At 41.1% G+C, this 13319-nt stretch overlaps 1 protein-coding gene and 1 long non-coding RNA gene across 2 annotated transcripts in view; both read left to right on the top strand.

Annotated features, from left to right (window-relative positions):
• Nucleotides 1–13319, top strand: part of LOC310879299 — an 85013-nt gene that overhangs the window by 46791 nt on the left and 24903 nt on the right. The gene's annotated exons all lie outside the window — the stretch shown is intronic.
• Nucleotides 874–6818, top strand: mrps24 (mitochondrial ribosomal protein S24). The gene is made up of 4 exons (XM_083793504.1): nt 874–925; nt 4692–4775; nt 5217–5328; nt 5823–6818. Exons 1-4 carry the CDS (start codon nt 884–886, stop codon nt 6104–6106), a joined length of 522 nt encoding a protein of 173 aa, XP_083649630.1. The 5' UTR covers nt 874–883; the 3' UTR covers nt 6107–6818.

Raw genomic sequence — 13319 nt, 5'->3', positions numbered from 1 at the left:
TTTCAAGCACAAACTCAATACAAAGACTGTTAACTGTGAGTGGACGACCCAATTAAGCATTATACTTGTTTACAACAGGGTCCACCATGTTCAATTCATCAAAACATTTAGAGACATACAAACATTTAGAGACGTACAAATAGACATTTCTATGTAGATAAAGAACAGAACAGGAATTCATCATATAGGAAGCAAAAAAGGGAAAAGATACATTATACAGTGAGGGGAAATGGGGGGGGATTCAGATTTTACAGAGGCCAGTTTCGAATTGCAGCCGTCCGTAGGTGCCCTTTGAGAGCGGTGGTCTAAGAAAAGAAGCCCAAAAAAAGCGACAGATACAATTATTTTCAGTGGATTATTTCTTTCTTTCTTTACTCCTTTTTTGGAATATTTAAAGTGGAGTTTGGATATTTTTTTTTGAAATATTCCTCCAACACAAATCTGGAAATACATGATATTAATTAATCTCGGGGAATTCTGGGTCTATGGCATGGAAATATCTGAGAACCACTGACTGGTTTAAATGTTACATCATTTATCTAGAATATGTTTATTTTTGCCTAAATGTGTCATATATAATTTCCTTCCTCATAATTGACGGATTTGGCAACCTCCGCTTTGGCAATGTCCGGTTTGTGCGACCCCATATATGGTCCGTCGGGAACGTCTCTTGAATAAACAGTTCCACGTTTACATGTATTATTATTGTTTAATCTAAGTTTTTATTAAACTAAACATTTGTAGTGGTCAGTTGATAATTTAATATAAATATTGTGATGTGACTTTTTAATTCTACTCATACTTGTAGCAAATCGTAATTATTAGGTGAAGATTGAAGACACTACACTTCCCATAATCCTTTGCTTCAGCTGAGGGAGGAAAAATGGCTGCGTCCTTGAGCAACGTTCGGAGCGTGATGTTTTTGGTGAGAAAACAAGCTTAGAAAATATGAATTTCATACTTCATATTTCATACACAGAGGGAACATTGTTTACCATAATGTTGTGACTTTAGTCTGATTGAATTACGTCAGCTATATGTTTCACTCCACTGGAAAATAAATGCTTATTTTGACCTGGACGTAAACATATGACAGTCCATCAGTTTCATTCTGTCAGTGTGGGGTCCGGGGACCCCCAGGGGTCCTTGAGGGAGTTCCAGGGGGTCCCCAGCTAAATGATCATTTGGAACCAAATGGACCCTAATGGGTCTGTAACTCAGAGAGCGTCCATTATTTGTACAATACACTCTCAGAGTTAAATTAGCATTGATTTTACAATATAAATCGGGGGGTCCCAGAGATAGAAATGCCATTAAATGGGGGTCCGTAGACGGTAGACTAATGCATGTCAAACTGGGGGACCTTGAAATTAAACGTGTTGAGAATCACTGCTAGAGTCGTAAGAATCTTCTCTTATCTTTTTTTCAAATGGGGGTCCGCGGGGCTAATTAGTGTCAATTCGGGGGTCCTTGACATGAAAAGGTTTGGGAACCACTGTTGTAAGGGACCGGGTCCATTTAGAACCCCCTCGAGGAGTATTAAAGCTGCAAACAACTTATGTCGGGGCTCTAAAACCTTTAATGCCTATTAAGGACCCTTTTATAACTGATAGTCTGAGAGCTATCATAAAGGGGTCATAAAGGGGTCCCCACTAGTTAATTTAACTCTGAGAGTGTACAAATGGAACCAAATTGACCCATTTGTTACGGACCCATAAGGGTCTATTTGGTTCCTAACTATCATTTAGCTGGGGACCCCCCTGGAACTACCTTAACCCATTCTGACCTGAGATCAGATTCATACGAGGTTTCCGCCGGACAAACACTGGGTCTGATGAACCCATTCTGACCTGAGATCAGATTCTAAAAATGTCAGTCGCTCTTCCGATTTTTCAAAAAATAGCAGACCTACAAGCTCGTATCGCGCCACTCGGTGGCGCGATATGAGCTTGTAGATCTGCTATTTTTCAATAGCTAAAGCATAACATGATGCCAACACCAAAATGGGTTCCCGTTCAGAATGGGTTGAGGACCCCAAGGGGTCCCCGGACCCCACTGTGGGAACCACTCATGGTGTATGCTTCCAAACTCAGACACACAGGAATAAGCGCTGCACTGGGTGTATTGATAGAAAGTTAACTTGCTCATACAGTAAGGTGGATTTTTATGAAACCAAAGCTTGACAGCCACTAATGACTATACTTGACTTAATATGTCAGCTTCTCCTCTAGTCTAGACTATGGATTATGGAACCATTGGCTCATTCATTGTCTGTATGTTCTCCTCTAGTCTAGACTATGGATTATGGAACCATTGGCTCATTCATTGTCTGTATGTTCGAAACAGAACATGGGGAAACTCTTTATTGTAGATATCTTTCTCTATTCTTTTTTTTATTTGTGTTTTTTATAGGGCCGGGACTAATTGCGATTAATTTAGATTAATTAACTACGGAAAAATTCACCGCGGAACGTTTCTCACTGGGCGCTTTTCTATAGTACTGAAAACTGGAAATAATAAAAAGTCACCCCATTTTGTGTTGCCTAGAACTGGAGGTCTGACAAAAAACAGTAACAATATGAAGTAAGTACAGCTTTGTGATGTCACTGAGATGTACTTGTTACTGTTACTAATTCTTTTTCAGACCTCCAGTTCTAGGCAACACAGAATGGGGTGACTTTTTATTATTAATTCCACAATATATATACCAAAAATGAAAAAACATAAAAAAAAGGTTTCTCGCTGTTCTCGGGTTGAATATTGAGATGCGATTAAAATGCGATTAATCTAGATTAATTAATCGCAAAGCCTCTGATTAATTAGATAATTTTTTTTAATCGAGTCCCAGCTCTAGTTTTTTATTGTGATACGGATTCCCCTCAGTCTGACATAAAGATTGAATTTCATTAATAATTAGAGATCAATGGCCATGGGCTGACTCCTTTGAGCTGACTCAGATCTAAGATCGGACGTCATATTTGGGCGTAGATATCGTTGAAACTCCATATATGGATATGACTGCGTGCTTGGTTTGTGGATGTGACGTCATGGGGATGTATTTCCGAGCGGACGTCGTGTGGTCTAACCAGAATATAAGCAGTCTTGTTCTGGATTTCAAAGCCGTTCCACCACAGAGTCACACGTCAGAGACGAAGCAGATCATTGAGCTTAGCTGCTTGTTCATCGCTTTGATGTTGCAGTTGGTAAAGGTGATTTTAATTAGTCTACTTGTGTTGTGTTACTTTTTTCGGTGTCAGCATCATGTTATGCTTTAGCTATTGAAAAATAGCAGATCTACAAGCTCATAACGCGCCACCGTCTGCTATTTTTGAAAAATCGAAGAACGACTGACATTTTTAGAATCTGATCATTCTCAGGTCAGAATGGGTTAATCAGACCAGTGTGTGTCCAGTGGAAACCTCGTATGAATCTGATCTCGGGTCAGAATGGGTTAACTTTAATGCAGTGGTTTTCAACCGGTGGTCCTTGAGGTACGGTGTTCCAGGTGGTCCCCAGCTGATAGTTGTAGAGAGGAGATCTTTAACTCTTGACTGAGAGTGTAAAATGAAACCAAATATACCCGGTTTCATTCATTTCACCTGTTTGCCTGCTATCTCTCCTAATGGTACCACAACACAGCACGTTTTGGGTCTGAGAGGCTAAATGTCATCAAATGGTGGTTCCGTGGCTCAAATGGGTCTGAGAGGCTAAATGTCATCAAATGGTGGTTCCGTGGCTCAAATGGGTCTGAGAGGCTAAATGTCATCAAATGGTGGTTCCGTGGCTCAAATGGGTCTGAGAGGCTAAATGTCATCAAATGGTGGTTCCGTGGCTCAAATGGGTCTGAGAGGCTAAATGTCATCAAATGGTGGTTCCGTGGCTCAAATGGGTCTGAGAGGCTAAATGTCATCAAATGGTGGTTCCGTGGCTCAAATGGGTCTGAGAGGCTAAATGTCATCAAATGGTGGTTCCGTGGCTCAAATGGGTCTGAGAGGCTAAATGTCATCAAATGGTGGTTCCGTGGCTCAAATGGGTCTGAGAGGCTAAATGTCATCAAATGGTGGTTCCGTGGCTCAAATGGGTCTGAGAGGCTAAATGTCATCAAATGGTGGTTCCGTGGCTCAAATGGGTCTGAGAGGCTAAATGTCATCAAATGGAGGTTCTGTGGCTCGAATGGGTCTGAGAGGCTAAATGTCATCAAATGGTGGTTCCGTGGCTCAAATGGGTCTGAGAGGTTAAATGTCATCAGATGGTGGTTCCGTGGCTCAAATGGGTCTGAGAGGTTAAATGTCATCAGATGGTGGTTCCGTGGCTCAAATGGGTCTGAGAGGCTAAATGTCATCAAATGGTGGTTCCGTGGCTCAAATGCACTAAATAAATAAATAGTGTGCCTTGATTTGAAAAAGGTTGAAAACAAAATACATGGTAACTAACTAAGGCTATCAAATGATTATATATTATAATATTTGCCCTTGACATGTAGAGTGGTAGAAGTTATAAATGGCCAAGGAGTTGAAGTAATAATGTACCTACAAATTGCACTTAAATACAACAGGCCGCGTTAGTTAGATAGTTTACTTTCCACCACTGTTGTTCACAGATGGGGAAGTGCCTGCCTGTCACGTTAAATACACATTTAAAAGTAATTAAAAATAAATTAAACCTTTTGTTTTGTCATCTTTGGGCTCCAGAGGACATTGGTGAAGTCTTCTGGCACGATCTGGTGCTGTCCGGCTGCGAGCAGAGCCATCCACGTCTCCACGGCGTGCTGCAAGGTAAGGGAACCACTAACCAGAATGGCTCAACGTCTGCCTACGCACTAAACCCAAGCGATTAGGTTATAAACACTTATTTGTAACACTTTTTAAACGTGTCACAGTGTTAAGATTATAAAAATAAAAAAAACATGTTTAATCGCCAGTAACACTCACATAAACGTGTCAGTCATATAAGTGTTTAGAATTCGAACACTAGGTGTTCTCGTGAGGTGTTTGAGTGAACTCGTGTTCTACTGTATTTTATGACCTTTGGCATTTTATTATTACACACTGGTGTTTAGGTTTTTTTTCCCACATGTTCCAGGGATTTACAGTGTATACGCAGCAAAATGTAATGTAATCCGTCTGTATTCTGTAACTGTGTGAGGAGAGTGTAACTTTGTCCCGTCTCTCATCTGATTCTTATTTATTCTCTTTCTTTGTTCGTTTGTGTGCCAGAATCACGCCGCTCGTATTCGCGTGGGGAAAGGAGACAAACCCGTGACCTATGAGCAAGCACTGCACCCTCATCACATCGGACACTACAAAGGATGGTTGTCGCAGCATACCAGTACGTTTCTGCTCATTTATCTATTCCTTCGTTCATTGCAGACGAACCGGGTCCATCAACCTCAGAGCTCCTGAAAACATTGTTTTCCGTATTGCTGGCTAATGCACAGGTCAGGGTAAACATGTAATCCTGTCATAGTTTGCCTCTGTAGAGCTCCTCTACGCAAGGGGTTCCCAACACTTCTATTACCACGGACCGCAAAATGAAAACGAATGAACCCTTATAGGTCCATTTGGTTTCATTTTACACTCAAGAGTTAAATTATTTTTGATCAATGTTTGCCCGTTATCTCTATGGTACCACATCAACACAGCTTGGAATTGCGGACAAAAGTATCCAAACGATAACCAGTCTTTAGATTTTGGATCTGCAAGAAGGCTAAACCTTGTCAAATGTTGGTCCGTGGCTCAAATGCCAAACACTACAGAATGAGGCCTTTGAAAACCACTGCTTTAATCCATGCGAGACCTTTCTGACACTTCTCCTCTCCTCAGGTAACCTGCAGGGAGAGGGAGGTGCAGCCGACAGGACGGTGGAGGACGTGTTCGTGCGGCGCTTCATGTTCGGGACGTTCCACGGCTGCCTGGCCAACGAGGTGGTGATCAAGCGGCGAGGCAACGTGCTGGTGGTGTGCGCTCTGATGCTGCAGAAGATGCCGCCGCAGAAGTTCTACTTCCTGATCGGCTACTCGGAGTCGCTGCTCTCGCACTTCTACAAGTGCCCCGTCAAGCTGGAGGTCCAGACGCTGCAGGACAAGGCCGTGTACAAATACCTCTGAATGATTATTAGCGCTTGTTGTTGTCCATGGTTCTCTCAGTCTGTTTACCACCAGGGGTAGGCAACCTTTAGCCCATTCTGACCTGAGATCAGATTCTAAAAATGTCTTCTACATCCTGACAGTTTTCTGAAAAAGCTGTGTTTCTATGTCAGTCGTTCTTCGATTTGAAGATTTGGCGCGCTATGAGATTGTAGATCTGCTATTTTTCAATAGCTAAAGCATGACATGATGCTAACACCAAATGGGGTTCCTGCCCAAAATGGGTTAGGCACAGGCGCCAACATTCAAATCAAATCAAATCAATTGTATTTGTATGTATAGCACATTTAAAAACGACTCTCATCGTACCAAAGTGCTTCACAGGTCAAAGAAAAACAACACGATACAGTGCAATACAATAATCAGTTGAAACAATAAAATAAAAATAATAATAAAAACTGCATAGTTATGGTACAGTAGACAAGAGAGACGTTAAGAGCAGTTGAAAGGCGTATCCTATGTATAAAGTGCAAGAGTATTAGGGGGACTGGAGGAACGTTTTGAGCCTAGACTTAAAGCTCTCAGTGGACACAGTGGCACAGGGGAGAGAGAGGGTTTCTTTTTCCTTTCTTTAGAATTTAAATATATACCCTGTTGGCCTGAATATAATGGAAATATCCATTATAAAGTTGTCTTTGTTCAAAGCTAATCAATAAAATGGTTCATAATTCCTGATGAGTGTGGTGGTGTGTTTGTTAAAATGTAATTTATCCTCAAGTTTAGAACCTGTACTGTGTTCGTTTTGTGTGACGAGCTCTAAAGAATTGCTTGCCTGCCTTGACTGACAACAGCTAGTCATAAAAGTGTACATTCAAGCCACACTTTTATTTTACCCATCAAGGCGGATTCTGCCAACGCATTTCAATGGGAATGGAGCCGTTTGCTGCCATTTATTGCGGATTAATGCTAAAATAAAATAAACGCTCCATTTCCATTGAAATCCATTCAATGGCAGAATCTACCCTCAGAAGAATAAAAGTGAGGTGTGAGTGCGCTCGAAAGGGATTTCACTTTGAAAAACAAAAACAAATCACACAAAAAAAAAACCCCAAATCGAGTTTATTTTGTCATTGTCTGCCTGTTCATTCTAGGCGAGATGAGGACCATTTTGTCAGGTGCAAATCTGTGAACAACCCCGGACAGTGTTTAAGTTGCTCGATTTAGTAGCCTACTATTTAGATATTCTTTTGAAAAAATACAATAAAAGGTAATTGAAAATTTGTCACCAGAACCAAGGACAGGTGTTTGATGAATCTAATCGTTAAAAGGAAGATATAAAATATCGTCGAGCAACTATACCGGTGTAGACGCTAACCCTGTGTAGACGCTAAAATTATTCAACATTGTTTTTAAAGAGAAATATCCCTTTAATTACATTTTAATGAACAGCATGGGGCAGAAACAACATTCATCTAAATCCATGAAGCAATATAGTGTGATAAATGTAACTGTTATTAATTTACAGCATTTACTCCATTGATCCGTTTATATATTCAACGGTCCTTGTCGCCCTCATGTGGAAAAACGTGGAAGTCAATTCAAGTTAAAAGTGGTTGCCAAGAATTGACATTGGAAGAATGGAGCTCAGCCTGTATGGATGCTCAATCCCAGACGGGTAACACTCGGTTAAAACTGTTGCAATATAATTGGCTGATGAGGGTCTATATCACTCCAGAGAAATTAAATAAATTTAGTGCAGATATTCCAGATACTTGTATCAGATGTGGTAAAGACAAAGGTACACTTTTCCATTGTCTGTGGGCATGTCCAAGAGTGAAAAAATTCTGGGAAGAAGTGAGGAGGGAGATTCAGAAGATATTGTCGATAGATATTGAGCTTGACCCAAAACTGTTTCTATTAGGTCTTTACCCACCTGGCCATAAGATTCAGAGTAGCGAACAAAGATTTCTAGATTTATGTTTACTACAAGCCAAAAGGGCTATAGCCTTATCATGGAAAAAGATAGGCAAACCCAGTATTGCTCAGTGGTTTAGGGAGTTATCATTGTGTCTTCCTCTGGAAAGAATCACTTACACTTTGAAGAATAAACAGGAGATGTTTGATAAGATATGGGGACGGTTTATCGAATATATTACGGTTAATGATTTATCTTATTTAATGGTGGAAACTGAAAATGTGTAATTGTATTCTCTGCAGCTGTTTGATCTTGTGGCTATAAGGACTCTGTTGTTACCATTCTAAGTGCTCTTATTTTATTTTATTAATACTGTATTTATATATGTATGTATTGTATGTTTTGTTTGTTTTTCATTTTAATAATTGTATTGTCTGTATTATGTATTGTTTTGTTGTACTGTCCGTTTGTCTAAAAAAAAAGAAATGCAATAAATATATTGTTTAAAAAAAAAAAAAAGTGGTTGCCAAGTGGTTTCATTTTGCCTAAATGTGTATTCTATAATGTTCTGTGTGAGGACACAATTAATCTAAATAGCAGGCAGACATCTGTCATGGCAAAATAGTGTTTACATTTTAACACTTCACCACTTCAAACACTTTGAACACTTCACCACTTTTCAACCTATCTTCATTATAATAGGTCGTCACTAATAATCATGAAAAAATGGCACGTTTTTTTCCTACTCCGTCTGTGTCTCATAGGAGGCCTGTGGGCAGTTCAGAAACCGTCTTCCAGTGACATCATCATTAGGCAGATTTGTTTTTAAAACAAGATTTCTTAAAAAAAATGTTTAGATCGTGAGAACAACGGCTTCCATTTTCAGGACTAGTTTCTATTAGCTTGTATTCCCCATCGATGATGTCACTGGAAGACGGTTTCTAAACTGCCCACAGGCCTCGTATTCTTTTCATGATTATTAGTGAGGACCTATTATATGAAGATAGGTTGAAAAGTGGTCCTTTAAGCATTTAATTAGTGTTGCATTTTCCAAGAAGAATCTCTAATACTCAGCTCCATGTTTCAGCTGTCTGTTGCCTGGTTCTTTCTTCTGTTGCTTCTAAGTAAAAAATCTACTAAAAGTGGCAATAAGGATGCTGGAGTCAAAGGTACAGAAACACCAGAGCTTCAAAGCCACACTGTCTGGAAAACACTTGACTCCTGAAGATTGTGATGAATCAATACAGACAGGTAGATCGGTAAGCAACGCTTCCAATCAATAATGCTGATCAGCCTAATCAGGAACACATGAACACCACGCCTTAAAACCAGCCAGCCACTTCTTCCTCGGCACTTGTATTTATTTGTAATTTTGCAACAATGGGAAGCATTTGCAAAATTGTTCTTGTACTTCTTTTTTTTGCTCAAGGTAAGAGCTTTTTGATTTGTTTCCAATGTACATTTATAGTTCTGTTGCAGTTTCATAGACTACTTTCTCTGAAATGTTATACCCCTGTCCTGATGGCTTGGGGGAGCATTCATTCTCACCTGAATGTTCAGCCCCAGAGAAGTCCTTTTCCAACCTGTTGTCTATGATGACTCGGATGAGTTTGTGAGGTGTCAATGTTACGCACAGCACAGCAGCCATATTGGAAAGGAATGGGGCCTGTTTCTTGCTTCCTTGATCACAGGCCTTGCCAAATAAGTTGACAGGACAGGAAAGGGCGCACAGCACACCAGTATTGATGAGGTGCTGGCCTATAAGGCAGTGAATAACACACCAGTATTGATGAGGTGCTGGCCTATATAAGGCAGTGAATAACACACCAGTATTGATGAGGTGCTGGCCTATATAAGGCAGTGAATAACACACCAGTATTGATGAGGTGCTGGCCTATATAAGGCAGTGAATAACACACCAGTATTGATGAGGTGCTGGCCTATAAGGCTGTAAATAACACACCAGTATTGATGAGGTGCTGGCCTATATAAGGCAGTGAATAACACACCAGTATTGATGAGGTGCTGGCCTATATAAGGCAGTAAATAACACACCAGTATTGATGAGGTGCTGGCCTATATAAGGCTGTGAATAACACACCAGTATTGATGAGGTGCTGGCCTATAAGGCAGTGAATAACACACCAGTATTGATGAGGTGCTGGCCTATAAGGCAGTGAATAACACACCAGTATTGATGAGGTGCTGGCCTATATAAGGCAGTGAATAACACACCAGTATTGATGAGGTGCTGGCCTATAGACCGATTCCGTACCGGTTTCATGGTCGCAGCCTACGTATTTCCTGTAGGCGGACTCGACGTAGCTGCAGGGGTAAAACCCTCACCAGGCGCACCTCTTCCACTACAGTGAACGGCAGAGTGACTGATGTTAGTTTGCCTCAAACTTTACTCCTTTACCTGCTTTTTTTACTAACACTAACATTACAAAAATGCCCAGAACATCGAGATGAGCCTGTGTAGTTTATGGCTGCTCCAACAGTAGTGGCAACATAACAAATAAAATAAAACGGAATGTCTAATATCCACCGCGATGGCTGAGACCAGAGCCATTGAGTAATGGTTGAGACAAAGCAGTGAAGAATCCTGCAAGATACATAATTTCAGTCTTACCCAATACCCAATCTTTCTGTTTTATGAACACAAGGCTGCTGTATTTTATACCTCATACTAAGCATTTAAAGTATGAGGTATAAAGTACAGCAGCCTTGTGTTAATAAAACAGAAATATTTGGTATTGGGTAAGACTGGCGTTATGTATCTTTCACTGCTTTGTCTCAACCATTGCTCAATGGTTCTGGTCTCCGCCACCGCGGTGGATATTAGACATTCCGTTTTTATTTTATTTTTATGTTGCCACTACTGTTGGAGCAGCCATAAACTACACAGGTTCATCTCGATGTTCTGGGCATCTTTGTAATGTTAGTGTTAGTAAAAAAGCAGGTAAAGGAGTAAAGTTTGAGGCAAACTAACATCAGTCACTCTGCCGTTCACTGTAGTGGAGAGGTGCGCCTGGTGAGGGTTTTACCCCCGCAGCTACGTCGAGTCCGCCTACTGGAAATACGTAGGCTGCGACCATGAAACCGGTACGGAATCGGTCTATAAGGCAGTGAATAACACACCAGTATTGATTAGGTGCTGGCCTATAAGGCTGTGAATAACACACCAGTATTGATGAGGTGCTGGCCTATATAAGGCAGTGAATAACACACCAGTATTGATGAGGTGCTGGCCTATAAGGCAGTAAATAACACACCAGTATTGATGAGGTGCTGGCCTATATAAGGCAGTGAATAACACACCAGTATTGATGAGGTGCTGGCCTATATAAGGCAGTAAATAACACACCAGTATTGATGAGGTGCTGGCCTATATAAGGCAGTGAATAACACACCAGTATTGATGAGGTGCTGGCCTATATAAGGCAGTGAATAACACACCAGTATTGATGAGGTGCTGGCCTATAAGGCAGTAAATAACACACCAGTATTGATGAGGTGCTGGCCTATATAAGGCAGTGAATAACACACCAGTATTGATGAGGTGCTGGCCTATAAGGCAGTGAATAACACACCAGTATTGATGAGGTGCTGGCCTATATAAGGCAGTGAATAACACACCAGTATTGATGAGGTGCTGGCCTATATAAGGCAGTGAATAACACACCAGTATTGATGAGGTGCTGGCCTTTAAGGCAGTGAATAACACACCAGTATTGATGAGGTGCTGGCCTATATAAGGCTGTGAATAACACACCAGTATTGATGAGGTGCTGGCCTATAAGGCAGTGAATAACACACCAGTATTGATGAGGTGCTGGCCTATATAAGGCAGTGAATAACACACCAGTATTGATGAGGTGCTGGCCTATATAAGGCAGTGAATAACACACCAGTATTGATGAGGTGCTGGCCTATATAAGGCAGTGAATAACACACCAGTATTGATGAGGTGCTGGCCTATATAAGGCAGTGAATAACACACCAGTATTGATGAGGTGCTGGCCTATATAAGGCAGTGAATAACACACCAGTATTGATGAGGTGCTGGCCTATAAGGCAGTGAATAACACACCAGTATTGATGAGGTGCTGGCCTATAAGGCTGTGAATAACACACCAGTATTGATGAGGTGCTGGCCTATATAAGGCAGTGAATAACACACCAGTATTGATGAGGTGCTGGCCTATATAAGGCTGTGAATAACACACCAGTATTGATGAGGTGCTGGCCTATATAAGGCAGTAAATAACACACCAGTATTGATGAGGTGCTGGCCTATATAAGGCTGTGAATAACACACCAGTATTGATGAGGTGCTGGCCTATATAAGGCAGTGAATAACACACCAGTATTGATGAGGTGCTGGCCTATATAAGGCAGTGAATAACACACCAGTATTGATGAGGTGCTGGCCTATAAGGCAGTGAATAACACACCAGTATTGATGAGGTGCTGGCCTATAAGGCAGTGAATAACACACCAGTATTGATGAGGTGCTGGCCTATAGACCGATTCCGTAGCGGGTCTCATGGTCGGAGCCTACGTATTTCCTGTAGGCGGACTCGACGTAGCTGCGGGGGTAAAACCCTCACCAGGCGCACCTCTTCCACTACAGTGAACGGCAGAGTGACTGATGTTAGTTTGCCTCAAACTTTACTCCTTTACCTGCTTTTTTACTAACACTAACATTACAAAGATGCCCAGAACATCGAGATGAACCTGTGTTGTTTATGGCTGCTCCAACAGTAGTGGCAACATAACAAATAAAATAAAACGGAATGTCTAATATCCACCGCGATGGCTGAGACCACAGCCATTGAGTAATGGTTGAGACAAAGCAGTGAAGAATCCTACAAGATACATCATTTCAGTCTTACCCAATACCCAATCTTTCTGTTTTATGAACACAAGGCTGCTGTATTTTATACCTCATACTAAGCATTTAAAGTATGAGGTATAAAGTACAGCAGCCTTGTGTTAATAAAACAGAAATATTTGGTATTGGGTAAGACTGGCGTTATGTATCTTTCACTGCTTTGTCTCAACCATTACTCAATGGCTCTGGTCTCAGCCATCGCGGTGGATATTAGACATTCCGTTTTTATTTTATTTTTATGTTGCCACTACTGTTGGAGCAGCCATAAACTACACAGGTTCATCTCGATGTTCTGGGCATCTTTGTAATGTTAGTGTTAGTAAAAAAGCAGGTAAAGGAGTAAAGTTTGAGGCAAACTAACATCAGTCACTCTGCCGTTCACTGTAGTGGAAGAGGTGCGCCTGGTGAGGGTTTTACCCCCG

The sequence above is a fragment of the Protomyctophum parallelum genome (genome assembly GCF_964188405.1).
Source record: "Protomyctophum parallelum genome assembly, chromosome: 21".
Taxonomy (NCBI): domain Eukaryota; kingdom Metazoa; phylum Chordata; class Actinopteri; order Myctophiformes; family Myctophidae; genus Protomyctophum; species Protomyctophum parallelum.
Note: the sequence above shows the minus strand (reverse complement) of the source record. Positions and strands in the feature narration are given on the sequence as shown.